The sequence below is a fragment of the Mixophyes fleayi genome, chromosome 10, assembly GCF_038048845.1.
Source record: "Mixophyes fleayi isolate aMixFle1 chromosome 10, aMixFle1.hap1, whole genome shotgun sequence".
Lineage (NCBI taxonomy): Eukaryota > Metazoa > Chordata > Amphibia > Anura > Limnodynastidae > Mixophyes > Mixophyes fleayi.
Window position 1 is genome coordinate 87889278 of NC_134411.1, and position 20961 is coordinate 87910238.

The 20961-nt window shown below is 41.3% G+C and overlaps 1 protein-coding gene across 3 annotated transcripts in view; it reads right to left on the reverse strand.

Annotated features, from left to right (window-relative positions):
* The window catches only part of PIEZO1 (piezo type mechanosensitive ion channel component 1 (Er blood group)), a 149771-nt gene that overhangs the window by 64367 nt on the left and 64443 nt on the right, over positions 1 to 20961 (reverse strand). For all 3 annotated transcript variants that reach the window (XM_075189030.1, XM_075189029.1, XM_075189028.1), the window contains exons 6-10: positions 19191 to 19371; positions 18433 to 18646; positions 6134 to 6305; positions 5944 to 6057; positions 4733 to 4823 (exon numbers count right to left, since the gene is read on the reverse strand). In XM_075189030.1, coding sequence (XP_075045131.1) covers positions 4733 to 4823; positions 5944 to 6057; positions 6134 to 6305; positions 18433 to 18646; positions 19191 to 19371 — 772 coding nt within the window. The remainder of the gene's footprint in view (positions 1 to 4732; positions 4824 to 5943; positions 6058 to 6133; positions 6306 to 18432; positions 18647 to 19190; positions 19372 to 20961) is intronic.

Consider the following 20961-nt stretch of genomic DNA (forward strand, 5'->3'; position numbering starts at 1 on the left):
CTCGTTTGATGATGCGATGACCCTGGTCACCGTCGTTGTCATACCCAAACCAGATAGAGACCCTACTTCCTGCTCCAATTACAGATCTACAGTATCTCATTACTAAACGTAGACCTTAAGATTTAGGCAAAAAGTTTAGCCAATCGATTGAACGCTCTTCTCCCTCTCTGGTCCATCTGGATCAGGTCGGGTTTATACCGGGCCGTCAGGACTTGGACAACACCAGACGGGCTGTTGACCACGAGCACTCTTAATCCTGGTAAACAGCCATCACTGATCATGGTGCTTGACGCTGAAAAAGCGTTTGATCGTATTTCCTGGAACTTCATGTCTTGAGGTCAATGGGCTTTACTAGTACATTTCTTGTTGGTCTTTTAGCTTTCTCTCAATCGCCTAGAGTATCTGGTGGCCAACAGATTTGCTTCTTCTCGCTTCTCAGTTTCTAATGGGACATGGCAGGGCTGCCCCCTCTCACCCTAAATTTTTGCCCTATTAATCAAATCATAAGCCACAAAAATTTGTTCCGATAATGCTATTCACGGGATTAAAGTAGGAAAATCCGATCATAAAATCTTCTTATATGCAGACGATGTCCTCCTGACTCTCTCGTACCCTTCTGCTTCTTTGTCCCCTGTTCTCGCAGATATTGACACTTATGGTCTGATTTCAGGATACAAAATAAAACCTCAAAAGACAAAATTCTTGACTTTTACCTGACGGAGGAAATTCGATCACACCTCATCCGACAACTCCCCTTCAAATGGCATCAAAAAAAGATTAAATATTGATGCTTCCACATCACCAAGCAATACAGCCAGCTTTTCCAAGCTAATTACCCTAAACTAGTACGCCAGGTCAAATCTGATCTAGAAACCTGAAGCCAACACTTCATCTCCTGGATAAAATGCAAAAACTCGATTAAAATGAACATTTTACCAAGATTTCTTTATCTTTTCCAAGCATTGCCTATATGTATCCCTCCATACTTTTTCAAATTTTTGCAACACTACACATCTCATTTCATATGGGGCAAGAAACCCTCCAAAAGTTCAGCTCCTACAGAGATTGACGCAGGGTGGAGGATTAGGGGTTCCCAATTTTAAATATTATTTCTTAGCGGCACAACTTTCCCAATGTGTTTTATGGAACACTCCTGACCCCTTTGGAGTTTGGGTCTCGATCGAAACTGAAAACTTCGGCATCTCCTCTCTCCTGTGGCTCCTTTGTTAAAGCCGCCCGCACTCTGCTACTCATCACCCAAGTGTAGCTCACTCGCTATCCCTTTGGGATAGAGCGAATACAAGATTTAAGCAAGCTCCTGCCCCTACCCCAGGCTGTATATTGTTATCTTTTGAACTTTGGAAACGGAAAGGTATCCGCTATCTTAAAGACATCACCAGAGCATCATCCTTCCCCTCTTTTGACAACCTAAAAACAAACCTTAGTATTCCCAACACACACTTATTTCAATACTTACAATTAAGGAACTTTCACTCTACTAATAAATTAAATTTAGTTATTAGGCCATTGACCTTTCTTGAGTCGCTCTCCCTTCGACGGTCCTCTACCAAAGGACTCATATCCCTTCTGTATTGGGAGCTTAAAACTCCTTATACGGGCGACCAAGATTAACATGAACAAGCGTGGGAGGAGGACCTGAGAGGACCCCTAGGTAATGAATACTGGGAGGAAATAAAAACTAATACAACCTCCAGTTTAATCTGTGTAAAATGAAAAGAAGATGCATATAAACTCTTGTATCGTTGGTATCCAGTACCAAGTTACATAAAATCTGGAAAGATGTGTGATGGTGGGTTCCTTCCTCCATATATGGTGGCATTGCCCTAAGCCTGCCCCGTTCTGGCTGGAACTTTGCATCACAATTATTGCAGATAGACATCTCCTTCTCCCCAGGTACTTCCTCCTTCCTCTTGGGATTCTGTCTGGCACTAAACACCAAGGGAAAATGTTTAGACACATAATTTCGGCTGCCCTTTGGCAATTTGCTACTGACTAGAAGCAACCCCAAGCTTCAACACTACAGACGATCATGAGCAGAATATGGTACAAATATAAAATGGAGTATATGGCGAGTATCATTCGCAACACATCCAAACAGTTTCCAAACCACGGGCTGCAAACTTCCAAACTCAAATTCCTTTCTTGAAATTATATTTAAGCATTGTCCCACCTGGAACCTTTTCTCTACCCCCTACCCCACCCCTCCTCTCTCTTTCGTCACCTCTTGATCTTCTACCCCGTTTCTCTCCTCTCTCTCTCTCTGGCGGCTTCCCACAATGCACCCTTCTCCGACAATACTACCAAACCACTTTCTTCCAATGTCTCTTCTCTTGTGGCAAAATTGGTTCAATGCCTGCACTGTCCAGTTCTTCTGAGAGACGCTTATTATATTATTTACGCACATTCATATCTGCTTATACCGACTGATCTTTCATAATCACTCTACTACTTAACCGGAGTGTTCATGTGCTTCTTTTTAAACATTATGGGATAAATGTATCAAGCTGAGAGTTTTCTGGCAGGTTTGAAAAGTGGAGATGTTGCCTATAGCAACCAATCAGATTCTAGCTGTCATTTTGTAGAATGTTCTAAATAAATGATAGCTAGAATCTGATTGGTTTTTCAAACCCGCCGGAAAACTTTCAGCTTGATACATTTACTTTTATGTCTTTGAATGATGTTTACCATTGACCGCTGTTTTTTTCATTTTTTTAAAAGACTTTATTTTTGCACTGTACTGTCTTTCCTTGATTGCGAGAGCAGATTTTGTAATTAAGAAACAAACTCAAAAGTTGCTCCTTGATGGCTGCCATATTTCTCTAAAAGCCTGGTCCACATCTCAACTCACTGACTTGGGGCTATAAAAAAAATGAATACAAAAAATAAAAAGTCCTGTTCGCAGAAATGTGTGCTACTACAGCAAACCTATTCTTACCTCTTTTGGCTGAGAACTATAACACTAGAGCTGTGTAATAAATTGTTAAGCGAGCTAAAAAGGTTGTATAAATTATACAGGTGTACATTGGAAGAAGGTTCTTTCAGAACTGACGCACAAAGAAAAGCACGAATATTTGAGGTTAATATTTGACTCCAGATCCAGCTCCTAATAAGCAAGTTAAACCAGGTGCTGGAAGGTCAGTGACACAATTCAAACACATCAGAAGATGACATCTGTAGAACACATTTGTAAAGTGTACAACATTCCAAGGCCCAGATGATTATCACTGGATCAGCAGTGTGTACAGAGGCAGAGTCTGTGCCTTGCACTGAGTACATGAGCAGCGATACATTGGCTGATTGCGCCACTTTGCCCCAAATCCAGGATCCATTCCCACAATATGCTATACGGTTAGAACGCTGCTACTCTAGAGGAACAAGGATAAACTTCCTGGCAGACTCTGATTGGACAGCAGCAACGTTATGTCAGGGGGGTGAGACAATACTACACAAGAGGTTCCCGACCAATGTATCAGGCCATACTTTCATGTCACAGGACTAGGCTGCTTGTGTCACAGGAATGTATTAGTAATCAGAGAAAGATCCTAAAACAGATTGAAGTATGTATCTGTATATTGCACATATTTGGCTGTTATAAACTGTGTGTTTTGTGTTATGGATTAGCTGCTTAGAATAAACTGGTTCTGGATATAGAACAACATTTTAGAAGACCAGATGCTTATGAATGGAGATTATTTTTAACTCTTGACTTATGCTGTCAATACAGATAACATTAGATACTTCTTAATAACAGATGAATTGAGAGGTTATTTTGCACTATGCGAGTATTTAGATTTTAACATGAAATTCAGTTGTGGGTCTACATTTTCTGCAAGGTCTGCTAGGTGGCCAGAGGACCTTAATTATTTTATTCCTTCAATTTCATCATCCTCGGTTGTGGCCGAAATTAAACAATCCCTAAGTAGACACTGTTTAAGCATTTTTGTTTATTGGTCTATATATCTATTTATGTCACATAAGTGGGGAGGAAAGATACAAACCAGGAATGCTAGAGAGTACAGGGGCAAATGCAGGATTTCTGGAGAGTGGTTTCCATGCTTCGCCACCAATGGGCGTGACCAGCATGCATGGGGGAGCGCCTATAATTTTAGACAGTGCTGGGCTGCTCTCAGTTCTTCCTATCCCTGTGATATACAAGGGGCAAGCCACCTCAAGCATATAGTGCCCTAAGCTGGGAGGGGGTTTCCAGGCACCAGGAAACCCCGTGCGCACCCCTGGAGTATACCTTTCCACAACGGTACAATGCAGAAGATGAATAAAACAGTTTAAACAACAAGCCATGAAGTGACACAAATATCAAACAAGCCCAACTATGTCATAAAACTCCGTATTTTTGTCTTTTTAACACCTTCTTCCATTCTGCTCGTATCCAAAACGGAATTCTGAGAAACTAGGACTGATTGCTAAAGGGGTAACTTGAGACTGGATACACTGCTAGTTGAATAGACTTGTATCTTAACCACCAGCTCAGCCCAGACATTTCTTCTACCCGCAGTCTGAAGCATGGACGTAACGGTTAAATGGTCTGTATGGAACTACACCTCTCTGAAAACATCCTGTGTCCCCCACGTGAAGGCTTACAGGCCCCTATGTGAATGGGCATTGAAATAGATCATGTTCCCCACAGCTGGACTGGAGTGGACAGATCACTTGGCCCCAGTCCTGGGGAGCCCACGTGTACATAACCTCATACCATGGGTCTGGCTGGAATCTGGCTGGATGACCTGGACAGAGCAGTCTTCATGATCAGTCCCGGCTGTACTGCTGGTCTTCGGTAACATGGGCTGTTGAACAGAAGACAGAATAGGAGTGAAAACAATATAAAAGTTGCTTTTTCTGACACATATATTGTGTAGATGTATATTCTGACTGCCACAGGGATCAATGCCGACTAGAGCGCTTAAAGAGGTTTAGCATTGTGATAACGGGGTAGATTCAAACATCCCCATCAGAGATTGTGTTTGTGTGTCTTGTGCCATGGACTGAAGCAGTGGATGAAATATAGGACGCCTCACGCTAGGCCCAGGGGCTTTCAGGAAGCTTTCCTACAGCCCCCCAACATTAAGTACCGCATTGTGCAAACAGACAGGGATGTATGACCACCATCGTACTATTGGTGTAGAAGCGGGGACTGAATAAACCCCTTTATCAGCAAACATAACACACACCGTTAAAATACTAATTTAATAACTAATCCTAATTTCATCAATTGTAACTGTATAGGATTTACCTTGGTCACATGATAACATGTGAACATACATTCAAAAGAAACACAACTGAACATACCTGCAGCACGTGCATTTTTTTTTTTTTTCGCCTTCTTTGTGAGTTGCATAATAAATAACAGTAGTCATCAACAACAGTTCCAGAGAACCAGCAAAGTCATTCAGCAACATACATTTTTTTTTCTATTACAGAAGAAACATATACCAACACTGGGGGGGGGGAATGGACAGACAAGGAGAAGGTGGGAATGAGGGAAAGCGGGAGGGGGGCAATAGGAGGGATAATGGGAGTGTAAATTAAGGTGCCAAAAAAAACCCCCAAAAAATAAAAACCACAGTTTGCAACAGGAAATCACTCCAAGATAACTCCGCTTAGTGCCAGCACATGCATTTTTACATGTGTTCCATGCGTTTTCTTTTTGTGTAATATATACAAATGTATTTGTAAATGGATTAAACTACATTAACAGAAATGCAATGTAACGATCGCCCGTATCCAACTTCCCCCCCTAGGGATCATATTCTATTTTTCCTATATTTTGAGGTGCTCCACTTGCATATGAAATGTGCGTGGAACACACCAAGGACACCGGCATGTACAAGTCTTGCATACATAAAGGGTAAATAGTCTCCTGGTTGGACTATGTTTATCAACCTTCTGATAAAAACAAAACCTCACCTTTGTCTCCTCACTGTACCGCTCTTTTGTCCAAGACTCGGCCTCGGATAATTCCAGGTCTTCCCGCACAGAGGTTTGGGGGGCACACCCCTCAGCCTGCACCTTGTCTTCCTTCTGAAAAGTAAAAAACGTGATGTCACCACAAATCACGGCTCAGAACAGAATATAACACGTGTAGCCTCCCACTCACCACTACTGTGCTGGGGGTCTTCAGCTTCAGCAGTGAGATGACCGCGTAATACAGCAGTAGTAGGATGCCCGGATTCACATACACTGGCCAATCATGGCTCTGGTTCAGAATGAGGTCATCAACGCTGCCCGTGCAGTTGGGGTAAACAATGATGTCACTCAGACCGAAAATCCTACAAATGAGACACAGTGACGTATGAATACATACCTGTAAATTAAGACATGATAGTTTAGTGTGTATAACAAATTTGTCGCTATGATCTGTACACCAGCATTTTTTAATGCTTAGGCCTTGCAGAAACCCATTTACTCTTCTCAATATTGCCCCTCTTGCAGCACTTTCCTCTCGCAAACTCTCAATAACACTCCTATACCCATTAAGAGACGTTGTGTTAAGGTTATTCTCACTTCCTCTTATTCCTAATGTCCAACAGCTTGACTGCTGGTCGCAGTAAGTCAACCTGAGATGTCCGTGACCTGTACCAGATACAGAGGCCTCCAGAGTCTTTGTGGGAGACAGAGGTTGGTTGCGGCCTGCGCCAAACAAGTACTTAACACTGTATTAACACAGAGGCAGAACTAAAACACAGATCTGCCTAAGGAAAGACGCTCAATAAGTGGGGAACCCAATGTATGGAACTTCACCCCATTTGGACGAAGCCTGTGGCCTAGTGCAGTAAGACTGGGCACAAACATTACAGTAGCCGGGTGGTATGCCTACAAATAAGCCAAGAAAATATCCTGCTTTATCATTTTATACATTACATTGACTACCATAATCTAACTGGGACACTGCTTGGCTACAAAGACCCAAATATATAAACTGTATTAAGCACAAAAGATATATTAAGCCATAAAGAATGGAATATATATATATATATATATATATATATATATATATATATATATATATATATATATATATATATATATATATATATATATATATATATATATATATATATATATATATATATACACATATTACATCATACATGGCTGTTTCCTGAAACATCAAGTAAACGTCTCATACAGCAATAATAATGCAACCCGAAACAACTTCCAACTTTAACATTAAGAACAACAACAATTCATCAACTCTAAAGGAGCTCAAAACATCACATCACAACGAACACCACACAATGTCTACCCAACCACGCGGGACCGAACCAGTAATCTAGAATCAGAGGCACAACTGGACAAAGGTTGGAAGTGTCAGTAGGAGAAATTTTGGCAATAAAACTTTATTCCTCCCCTCCAAAAAATACCAGTAGGGGCCTCTTTCCCAGTCTTTTCTATATGTCATTTTGCAGGTTGTAATTGTGTCATTCTGTTTGTATTTATGTCATTTTGCGGTTTGTTCGGACCGCCAATGTACGGTGCTAGGTACCCTTGTGGTGCCTTATAAATAAAAATACACCAAGTAGAATGGTCAGACAGACATGGATGAGAGGAAACACTAAAGCCACATACAATGGACAGTGTGCCACACATGAGTCTCCAAATTGGAAAGATACAACTTTGCGTGGCGAGGGAATCTTTGGTCATTGGTGGAGCTGATTTTGGGCTGGTTTTGTCCAACCAGATCCCCATATGTCCGGATTTACTGTACTTGGAGACTGTTCTCTCTCTGTTATCCAGTCTCTATAGGTGTATAAAGTGTATTGTAATGCAGAAAGGTTATTTAACATGGGATGTACAGCTAATATGTATCTTGGTTGTATTACTACATGTTGATCTGTGTATGGTATCAATGTTATGTGCGGTTTCTGTGTCTATGCCGTATATTAAGATACATTCCATACAAAGTAATTACAAGAATAAAAGAAAAGGACCAGAGCATCACACGGCTTCATGTAGAAGCTATAGAGGCCACCAAGAGGACATTTCAGTGACTGATAATTAACCAGTAACACAGAAGCCTCTCTTCAATATGTAGGTCAAGGAGCCAACACCCAGCACTGCTCAACCCAATGCCCAGTCTGATCACCCCGGCCCATGTCACATACTATCAGCAGTGACAGTACTAGGATGCCCCAACATCATTAGAGGCCACTGACCAGCAGACTGGAGAGGTGCCCAGTCTACCGATGAGTGAACAATTCTCACCTGATTTTTCTAAACATTTTTTTTTTTTTAGATTTGTCAGTTTTATTTTACAGATTAGGTTTATTAATTTATCATTTTCTTTTATTAAAAAACAGTTGCATTTATAATCCCATAGGATTATTGTCCTCATCATAAAGTGAGACTCCTATTTATCAAATAGTCTGCTGCTCAGGCGTTGTGAAAGTGTGTGTGTGTGTGTATACAGAGGAAGATGCTTGGTAACATCAGATAACACGCTGTCACCCTCAGCTGCTGTAGAACCTCTTGCAGATCACACTTGTCATGTATGTGTCAGTAAAAGTCACCAGGATTTACACACACAGAAACTCATTTACGACGCACACCAAATGCTCAACACAAATCACTTTGCCATTGCACTGACATAGCTATATGACCCAGCTGACCCACGTGAAATTGTACCCTTATTCTCTGCTCTTTTAAGACATCGCACTAGAAGCATTCCTAGGGGGGGGAAGGGGGGACATAGCAATTTCTCAGAATATACAACTTGATTTAGCCTAATTTTAAGTCTCATATGATAAATGATTGAACCAGTGAGGGGACACTGGGACGGTCTTTAATACAGGACACTGTAGCGTTTGAAGCAGAGTTGGAGCAGTGAGGGATGAAGATCAGTCTTTCCGCAGTTCTTTTTTTTTGCTAAAAATGGGTTTTGTGACCAAATCCCTACTGTAGCTCTACTCCCTATCATTTATACAACTTATGTCAGGTGATTCCCTCGGTGTCCACCTGCTATTGTTTGGGATCCACTTCCCTTTAAAAGCTTTGTGCAGGTAACACTTACAAGTCTAGCAATGATAATAGATTGTAAGCTTGTGAGCAGGGCCGTCTTACCTCTCGGTCTGCATTACCCAGTACGGTTTTATTACTGTGTTTGCTCCCAATTGTACAGCGCTACGGAATGTGCTGGCGCTATATAAATATATGTGGGTGATCAAAAAAACGATCATGTTACTACTCACAGCAAAGCAAAGCAAAGCTGGTTTATATGTATGATTGGTGTAGGACTGTCCAGAAGGGGTGTGAGTTGATCAGCATAATATGTTTTGCAATATGTGGCCCTTTCTCTGTCTGTATCACAGAATATACAGAGTTCAGCTTGAACTGCACCAGTAGTGCTGATGGTGAGTGCAGAGGATCCCAGGTCTCTCTCTCCTGATTTAGTCTGTCATCCCATTGCTTGCACACGTTAAAAATCTTCATGTCCGCACATGTTGCAACAGGAGATTTTATGTGGCAAAGGGAATGGATTTTAAAAAATACTGAAATTGTACCGGAGGCGAAATGCAGTAGTCAGTCCCAGGGTTTTATTGGAGAGGAACAAAAGCCTAAAATTTATAACCAGGTGTCTATGTGAATATCCAACACAGCTGCAGCCATCAGGGCCGACATCAGGGGGTACAGCTGTGGGGAGCCCGGAGAGATTAGAGGGACCTGGACAAACTCCTCTGTCTGTCCAGGGCCCCTGGTCTGTCCAGTCCCCTTAGTCTGACTGCCTGTCCCCCTCCGCCATGCTGCGGCTCCAGGTTACTGATAGGCTGGTAGCGTGCAGAGCTGTGATGTCATCACTGTGCGCCATGCTCTCTGTCTATCAGTGACCAAGAGCCACCGCATAGTGTGAACAGGTAAGTGAATTGGGTATTCTTTTTGATTTGGGGGGTGGGGGAGTGGAGAATTTATTCTGATAGGAGAAGGGGGCGGAGCATTTTTTGTAATGAGGGGGTGAGCGGAACATTTACCTTGATCAGGGGACGAGTGGTGCATATACTGTGATGAGGGGGGCTGGGGCAGGGATGCATTGTGATAAGGAAGGGGGGCATGTACTGTGCAGAGGAGGGGGGGGGGGGGGGGGCGCTCATGCCAGATTGATTAGTACTGGGCCCCACAGTTCCTGACGGCAGCCCTGCCAGCTACGGTCTCCCTGACCATTTCATCATTGAGTGAGTTCTCTGTACAGGGCTGCAGAATTAGTGGTGCTATATAAAATGATGATGGATGGATGATGATGAATGATGATGATCTTCCATAGTCCAGTCACTGAATCCTATCAAGACATGAAGCGCTCTGTCCATCGCCGCCACCCAACTAACCCGATCCAGCGCGAGCGATATTGCAAGGAGGAATGGGCAAAGTTAAACAACTGCCTAAAATAGCTGTCAGAGTTGGTTTAACCAATATTAGCCAAGGGGTTAAATTATATTTCAGCTTTTTGTTATTTTTATTACTTCTTAGTTTACTATGACATTTATTTTGGGGTGTCAGGGAAGATGAAGAAACTCCCATTCTAAAAAAACAAAAAACAAAACACAACAGTATTCAGGCTGTGAGCTAAGCATGTAAAAGTGGGTGAGGGGGCTAAATACTTTTTCAAGACACTAAATTACTTTGCAAACACTCCATTGTCTCCTAGTTACGCCACTCAAACGTGTCCTGTCTTCATTTCCAGTCAGTCATTCCCATTAACTCAAGAATTCTAGGAAGTGCTCCTACCAGATTGCCCGAAAACCAACAAAAACAATTTAAAATATTTCAGCTTCAATCATGGCATGGGAACATTCCCACATATGTTTGCAATTGCACAATCCAGCCAGTATTTCTATATTCGTTTACATAAAATGTAAGGCCTCAGGCCTCTAAACAGCGAGCGTGTCTATTCTTCTCCAGTAAGTGTGATGTTACTAGAAGATGAGCGTTATACTATATTATGGACATTACTCCCCTGTGTGACAAGTGTAGTTATTACACTCTAATTTTATTTGATCCTTTTACAGGATATGTATATTAACGATGTCATGGTCTCAAATCTCTTAAAAATTTCCTTTGAGTTCCCCCAAACTTGCTGTGGGGCAAATCTTTATTGATCGACCACAAGGAAATTACATTTTTAGTTCACAGAAGGGAGATTGTCACCCCTCAGATTGCATTTAAAAAAATACTTTACTGCCATAACTAGCCATAGTTCTCAAAATGTCCCAATAAATTCTTTGATCAGATCTCATAAAAAAAAATAAATAATTATATATATATATATATATAATTGTTGAGGATTTAACAAAAAGCAGAAAAAAATGTAATAATCTCATTATTATAACTATTGATTTTGATATTTTTCATTCATTATCGTAGATTTTTAAGGCGTCCCAGTGCCGAGCTTATATAATTATAATTGATTATTCCCGTTGTGGGATAAGACCATTTAAACATTCCAATGTTTCTATTTCACTATTCCCTGGCGATTTAACAATTTATGTATAATCATCAACATTTATTTATACAACGCCAGCAGATTCCGTAGCGCTTTACAATTGGGAACAAACACAGCAATAAAACAATACTAGGTAATACAGACCGAGGTAAGAGGGCCCTGCTCACAAGCTTACAATCTATTAACATTGCTATGTTTGTATTCAGGTTAAGTGTTACCTGCACAAAGCTTTTAACGGGAAGTAGATCCCAAACAATAGCAGGTAGACACCTAGGGAATCACCTGACATAAGTTGTATAAATGATAGGGAGTAGAGCTACAGTAGGAATATGGTCACAAAACCCAGTTTTAGCAGAAAAGAACTGTGGAAAGACTGATCTCCCCCCTCTCGCTGCTCCAACTCTGCTTCAAACGCTACAGTGTCCTGTATTAAAGACCGTCCCAGTATCCCCTCACTGGTTCAATCATTTATCTTATGAGACTTAAAATTAGGCTAAATCAAGCTGTATATTAGGAGAAATTGCTACGTCCCCCCGCTACAGAAACCTAGGTGTGCTTCTAGTGTGATGCCTCCAAAGAGCAGAGAATAAGGTATAATTTCATGTGCGTCAGCTGGGTCATATAGCTATGTCAGTGCAATGGCCAAGTGATTTGTGTTGAACATTTGGTGTGGGTCGTAATTGAGGTACTGTGTGTGTAAATCCTGGTGACTTCTACTGACACATACACGACAAGTCTGATCTGCAAGAGGTTCTACAGCAGCTGAGGTTGACAGTGTGTTATCTGATATTATCAAGCATCTTCCAGCGTGAAAGCACACACACTGTATGAATGTATAAAATATATATATATATATATATATATATATATATATATATATATATATATATATATATATATATATATATATATATATATATATATATATATATATATATATACATACACACACACACACACACACACACACACATATACATATAATAAATACATACACACTTTCACAACCAACAGCGGTTGAGCACCAGGCTACTTGATCATTACTTCATTTTAATACACTAATATATTTACCACCAGCAGCTCCCAAACAACATTATTTTGGAGTTTAGAGAAAGATGTGCAGCAAGTTATTACTTTAAATGATATAGCACTTTAGCAATTTAATTCATTTATTCCATCCATTTTTCTTTCTTATTGCTGTTCATCATTTAGCTATAAGCCCGTTTCCCCTTCAAATCACATCTTAAATCCATTTAATAAATAAGCCATTTGCATTTAATTTATACATCTGACAATTTGTATTAGTCAATATTTCTACTATCAATTCCTTATTCATGCACCACCATTGGCTCTCAAAACACCTTTTGATCAATGCAGGTTGCTGTTCAACGCTGTACAACTAAACCACAGATATCCAAATCACCGGGTTCCACAGACAGACGTCACAATGAAGTATGGGTTTTCTCTAGTCTAACTAGATGGACGAGGAGTTTGTAGAGCACATAACATTTCCATAGCACTAAAGCACATAGGAACCGGAGTGCTGATGTATGTAAAAATCATCGGTGCTCTGTTGCAACACTCACCGCAGAGTTCCAAAGTGCTTCTAGAGGCAACATCAGCACAGGAACGGTCCACCTGGACTTGATGGATTGGTTTTCCATGGCCGAACAGCCGCACGCAAGCCCCAGATCATCAAGCGCAATGCCAAACGTGGACTGGAGTGGTGAAAAATCACACCTATTGGACTCCGTTCTGTGGCGAGACAAATCAGGCTTCACCATCTGGCAGTCGGACAGACAAATGTGGGTTTGGCGGATGCCGGGAGAACGTCCAACAAGAACATATTGGTGTGACGTCCGCCCATCCACATACTTTTGGCCATGTAGTGTACATATAAAATTATCCTATACTTTGCTGGATCTTCTAGGATTCCCAATCGGTCTCCTGGCCCCATGCCACTCTCCTCTCCTATACTTGCTTAAAAATTCAGGCCAATGTGAAGTTCATAACGGTGGGACATCCACTTGGCTTCTTTCAAACAAACCCAACGGGAAGAGGAGAAAGGAGTGCAGTATGAGCAAAATTGGACTTTGATGGATAAAAATGTGTTAACCTCACTGAACTCCAACCACAAACATTTTTTTTCCAGTTTGAAAACGCAGTTATCCTTTACAGATCTCCTATTAACCAATTAATTTTAGAGAAAAAAATGTACTGTAATAATCCTCTCAAAATACAAGCTACGGGCAAAGACAGTGTATGACGGCCTTGGGGCAAAGTATGAGGTCATTCCGGCATTACCATGGTCTGATTATCGACATCGGGACAGTAGCGGGAACCACTTCCTAGGTCTGTTCCTTTAAATGTCCCGCTTTTAGTTTAAATATGTTCCATTACACCTTTAAAGGATATATTACAGATAGACTCTGAGCCGCACAAGTGTCAACACGAAGTCAACATATTGAAGGTCTTCTATTCATATATTATGAAGTCGGCTTTAATAGAAAGATTTGTTGAAATCCTATCCGATGCCAATGAGTCAACAGCATAATTATCTTTTATTATGATGGGCCAACGTATCCTTCAAGGTTACAGTATGTAATGAAAGACATATGAAAACCACAATGTCAACACATGGGGGAAGAAAGGGGATGTAGATGGTATTCCCGTGAGTAATGATATAAAAATGTGTTTTCTTCGAACAGTACAACACCCAGGCATGCTGGCTCCTCCATGATCCTGCCAGTCCGCCCTGAACTAGGATCGCTTTCCAATTCAGTCATTAAAGGTTTGCGCTTTCTCCAAGTGGAGGCTCCCTTCTGGAGCACATGGAGGCTTGCGAGTGTTCTAAGAAGAGGACCTTACAGAGGTCATCCTACGAACATGTGTTCAGACACGCCTATTAACAATCTGATCAGTATTAACTGGACTAGGACCAGGCATTGACCTGACTTGAGGGCGCACACATGGCGATATTTGTCCAATTGGCCGTTGTCCATGGTTATATTGCTGTGTAGATGGCTGACTTTAAATACATTGACCCAGTCGTTGGTTGCAGTTGAGGTCTCGTCAAAGTAGGACAGTAATTTGAAGCTATATTGAGGCACATTTTAGTTTCTCAGTTTTGTTTCTTTCATTATTGGCTTTCGGGTCTCAAACACTTATTACACAGTGCCCATTATTTGTATAATCAGTTTGTCAAGCCTTCAGTCATTTTTTCCATTCAATTTAGAAAGTTGTCTGATAGTTTTGTCTCTGCCCACCTCAAAATAACACAAATATTGTGCCGACTCTCTTAACCTATTCGTGTTCAAATCGCTAGAAGCCCAGCATGCAGTAACGGTGAAGGAGTATTTTCCAGGTTATGTGTTCATCCCATATCATACTCTGATGACGCCCTCTATCCTGAATTCATGTTGTTGTGTGATAGGCTCAGCCCTTTCACGTGAGGTCACACTATGGGGTTAAGCTGTGTACACACTACAGGGAATTCACTCGATTATTGGGCCATTCACACGATAAACGACCGTTCGTCCCGAAACCACATTAGTGTGTACGTGCCAACAATAAACAATTGTCGTTCCAAAGCTCAACATATGGTTTCATTTGATTGTATAAAAAAAAAAAACTCGTTCAACGATGGAACAATGTCGTTCCAATTCTGCAGTGTGTATACACTCAGGACCGGCAGTGTCCACAGATCTCTATGGAGTGTGCAGATTCACCATCTTTTCAGCCGATGGTTACGACAGATGAAGAGCACAGATCTGAAGGTAAATCTTGTAAAACGTCTATAGTGTGTACACAGGAATCGGCTGCTGATCGGGACTTTCAGTCGTTGGTAAAATCGTTTACGATATGGCATCAGGAGAAACTTTCTGCAGTGTGTACCCAGCCTTAGTCTTGGATTTTGTGTACATATGACAGACCGATCAAGTGCAAATTTCATGCAGCTGTTAAACTATTGGCAAGTCATGCACAAAACCTGGGCAGGATAGATAAATACATTGGAGGACAAGTCACACATGTAGATCCTATGGAAATTTGTTTTGTGGAATAGTAAGCAGCTTTACAGTTAATGATGCAGATGGAGAAAAAACACTGACTAGGTTCTGGTTAAATTTAATAAGTAATCTCTGCACTCCCCCGCAACTATTATATACCCAGAGGCCTCATCCACGGGCACCCTGCCATATGTGCAAATTCAGCTACTCCATTACCACTATTTGTACAGCTACTGACAACCCAACGCTGGACAGGCCGACCACTCTGTGTGGGCCGGCGTAACTCGGACCATTTAAACAACTGTCAACTGAACATCTGCAACACGCAGTTTCTCCCAGAGCCCAGGCACATGTAAGGGCCTAAGCAGAACGTATCAGTTTAACCTCACCAGAGCCACAAAAAACAGACTACATTATTGCAGCAACACACACTGAACCTGAAGAGGACTAACCAATAAACAGAGGCAATTCTACAGTCCGATAGAAGATTAACAATACAGAGAATGCAGGAGAGTGAGAACCTGTCATTTCTACCAAGAACAAACAAATGTGGTAGAAAAATATCTCAATATAGACACGAAAAACGCTACAACGCTACAAACACAGATAGGTAGGAGAAGATCACACGGACAACAAACTAGACTTTATTTTAATTATCCCTCTGTATTTGTCTAATATGTGTGTTGAGTGTTAAGAAATAAACATCTATAGGGGCGTAACCACAAATAAATGGGTCCCATAACAACATTTTAAAGGGGATGTTAATTGGCTGTTAACAAATTGACCCTAGTCTGTGTGTCTGTGTGTTAAGGAATTTAGACTGTAAGCCCCAATGGGGCAGGGACTGATGTGAGGGAGTTCTCTGTACAGCGCTGCGGAATCAGTGGCGCTATATAAATAAAATGATGATTATGATGATGAGCTGGGATCAGACTTGTACACCGTTCAGCAAGCTAATAGCACAAGTGTGCTTTGCCCGGTCACGTTCAGTAGCTTACGGAACTTTGCGCTTATACACCGTTTTCTAGAACATAGCAGACAGCGCAAGTGACTTTATTCCGTGAATGCGGTCGGCTGCGTTCATAGAACAAAGCTGTGCTTGTGTGCCAGGAATATAGCCCTTCTACTGCCTGCTATGTGCTGGAAAACACAGAGTAAACGTGCAGCGTTCTCTAGGCGAATATCATGACACACCTACCGATGGATCTCTCCTGCAACTTAGACCAAGGGGCAAAAATGTATCAAGCTGCAATATTCCGGCAGGTTTGAAAAGTGAAGATGTTGCCTATAGCAGCCAATCAGATTCTAGCCATTGTTTTGTAGAACGTACTAAATAAATAGCTAGAATCTGATTGGTTGCTATAGGCAACATCTCCACTTTTCAAACCCGCTGGAAACTCTCAGCTTGATACATTTACCCCCCCAAGAGTCTATGGCTAGGCTTCATTTGGTTGAATGTACTCCATGACCGCTAATCTTTTACTTCGGTCTCTACACCGTAGCACAACGGTTAGAATTGCTGCCTCTTACAGGTAAACCTTGGTTTGAATTTCAACCAGGTTAAATAGCCAAATTTGACATTCGAGCACACCAAGTCCAGTGAATTAATTGTAAGTTTATAAATACAAAGCGGATGATCAAAGGTAGGAGAATCTAATTGGAACTAGTTGTTGAACATTAACGGATCATGCCTTGTACGACTGTGCGTTTTATTTGAGTAATAAGGAAATTTGTGCGTATAATTGGGATACCTGTTGATCAGTAAGTGAATAGAGTTAGGTTTATCAATTGTTTCAGCATCAAATGTTTAACGGATACTGGTGTCCCCAATATCACCAATTATTTATTTATTATTTTACATATTATCATGTCGGAGGACTTAAGACTCAGGTGAATGTCACCAATTAATGTGTGTCTACTAATCGATATATCTACTATCTGCAGACATCTGGTGGACGATTAAGCAATATGCAATTTTAGATTCCATATTCTATCACATTTACACGTAAAAGTCCCCTCCGTTGAGTCTTTTGGTTAATGCTCTTGCTGTGTATACGTGTATCTGTGGTAGGGTAACAAGACCGTTTTATAATTTTATAGTGCTGCTAAATATTTTGTCTCTACATACGATAGAAATGTTAAAGAAGTCATACTTGCGTGTCAGAGTTACAATAGTGTTCCTTGAATGTCTTTACATAATCGCATGTCTTTATTAATGTTTACAAGCCTCAAAAACTAATAAATATCATGTAAAAAAAATGAAATAAAAATGAGATCAAAAGTCTATACGGAAAGAGAAGATACAGCCATGTCATTTATATGCATTCCACCGTGTTATTCACAGTCAAGCAGGAAAAGGTTTTAATGTTAGCGTGCCTTTCCCAAAAATTTTCAGCAGTGACTCTATAAAAGACTTAGCACATGATGGCCAACTGATTCATCTATAACATGCAGTTTTATTGTCCCAAAAATATTTTCCTATTTGGTGGAGATATTTCCGTACATACAAAAAAAATGCATTTTTTTTTTTTTAAATAAAAGACCTTGTGAGAGTTTATTTTCATAGTGGCAGTTTATGACAATGCAGTATTCAGAAACAGCCAAAAATGATTGCATCCGATTTCTTATGCAATTAAAATAATTTGAGCTGTCATGTGGTAGGCACGAAGATCTAATTATAGTCAAAGAAAGGTATAGGACACAAGGCGGTAAATAGATCAAGCTGGGAGATTCTTCTGGGTTTGAAAAGTGGAGATGTTGCCTATAGCAACCAATCAGATTCTAGCTGTCATTTTGTAGAATGTACTAAATAAATGATAACTAGAACCTGAATGGTTGCTATAGGCAACATCTCCACTTTTCAAACCCGCAGCTTGATACATTTAACCCCCCCTCCCCAGGTCGACATACTGTACAGATCTACGATGAAACATACTGAAGACGCAGCACGACACATACCTTGCCCACAGCTCGGTGGGAGGGAAGAGATCCTGAATGAACGGGGTTTGGTAGCCATACAGACAGATCACGTGGCCGCCAGCGAAAAAGCCGACCATGACACTGAGGGTGTTTAGTCCTACGTGGCTGATGGGAAAGTGGCAAGCCCACCACGTGCAGAGGCCAACGAAGGATAGGTAGTAGACCGCCGAAAAGGCAGAAGGGACGGCGATACCTGTGCGAGAGAGTAAAATGAGAATATGGCAGTGTGCGAGAGCTTCTGGGGGTATTATACTGAATGCAGTTCAATAGGAGAAACTTGTTGGAAGAGTCATAACTATCCTCCCATAACTTCCCCAGGTAATGTACAGACTTCCATTCCAGCAGTAGAGATAATAGATGTACACAAGTGGAAGCGCCTATCTGATAATTATAGATTTACAGTAGAACATTCTGCTTATACTTATACAGAGGCAACTGTGACATTTTCTTCATTTTGAGCAATACAGCAGATTGGGCAATTACATACAGTAGCTGCAACCATAGTGAGGACTCACCCAATATACAGATTAGCATAAGGAGGTTAACATATGACTAGGACATGAGACAAAGTGACGTCACTAGTAGTGATTTCACAAGTGGAGTTCAAGAATATTGCTTCACCCCCCCCCCCCCCCCCAAAAAAATAGGTTTATTTAAAAGAGGGACTTCTATGTCTGACACGTAGCTGATGACTATATACTTCCCATGAATGAAACCAGTAAATTGGTCTTGATTACCTGCCAGCATTAGCAGCAGGAGAGCCAGAGACTTCCCCACAGCCTCCAGTAGTTTGTGAGCGGCCTCCTTGATCCGCGAGGCCAGCACCTTGTCCTGCCGAGAGACCATAACGTCCTCACTGTCCTCGGTCTCCTCCGTGACTTCATCTCCAGCCTCCGTCACCCTCTGCTCCTCTTCAACCTGTAGGCGGTAGTGAATGGGGGATTTAACTCACCAGCAATATGATTTCTAACAGAGATCTCTGCCACCCACCTATCACTCCGGGCGAAGGAACAGCGCTGTCACATATTACAGGGTAACAGGAGAACGTCATGGAAACTTGGGTCTGCAGACCCTTCAAATTATTTCTACCTGGGCTTGGGGCAGACAGCTGAGCACTGTGCAATGATCATACACTGCTCAGCTGGGTAAATGGTAAATACAAGAGAGAATTCCCAGGTGGCGGAGAAGGGGGACACAGGGGCAATAATATATTTAGGTGAGGAATTCATATATTCATCTATTAGTCCCTCAACATAGAAAATATTTTAAGAAAATGTCATTACCACACTACGTATATACATATTGCACACACACACACACACACACACACACACACACACACACAATCATGCCCTGGTTGGTGAAGGGTTAGTAGTACTCTGTACAGTTCTTGGCTCACTCCGGAACTAAGTGAATTCCCAGAACCCTTCACTCACACAATACACATCTGCCGGTCATGGGTCTAATTCCACTCTGGCGTCTCCTTAGAACAGAGTCCTGATCCAAAAAGTAAGGAGCCAAATCAACATATCGTGCCCTTAACTAAAATTGACGTGTACAGACACATCCCTCCAATATACACAGTGAGTTGAAAAAGTATTCAAACCCCATCCCTTTTATCACACATAAGAGTCTCGCTGCGTGGAATTTTTATTTTTTTTAGAATGGGAATTGTCATTTCATTGTCCCCATAAAAAAAGGATAATAATAAACTAGACCGTAATATAAATTATACATCATTTAATAATTATTCATCCGACTTGGTCCTACTTAGTGGAAGCTCCTCTGGCACCTATTACAGCTAGTAACCTTTTTGGAAAGGTCTCCATCAAATTTGACCACCAAGATGTAGCAGTATTTGGCCAATCCTGCAAAATTGTTCGAGCTGGGTCAGGTTAGTTGTGAAACAGCGTTGGTCAGAAAGTTTGTGGTCTGGTCACAGATTTGTAATGGGATAAAGGTCAGGACTGGACCATAAAAAGAAATTTTTTCCCCCTCATTTTAAGCCACTCTGATCCAAAGCACACTGTACAGTATTATCACTGTCCTGTTGATAGACAGTTCTCCCGTAGTTTGATTATTTGGCAGAGTGTAGCAGGATTTTATTAAGGATTTGTCTGCAACGTGCACCAGTCATCTATTCATCATTCCTAAAATAAATTGCAAGCTCCTGCCGCTGAAAAACATGGTGTTACCTGGCTGGCACGCAGTGTTTGGTTTGCGCCATACAAACCGTTTGGCACAAAAAGTCCCACTTTTAATCTTTTCAGACCACAAGTCTTCCTGCCACAAGTCTGCAGTATCTTCTAGGTGACAATTTGCAAACTCTTTGTGAACAAGAATGTGGGATTGTTTCAGACAGTACTTTTCCTCTCGATGATTCCATAAGAGCCCTTTCTGTGGATGCCTCGGAGACTGTAAACCCTTGTACATTATCTTCCATCGCAACCACTGACTTCTCTGGCTCATCAACGTCACAACTGGCCTTATAGTAAATTCCCTGAGAAG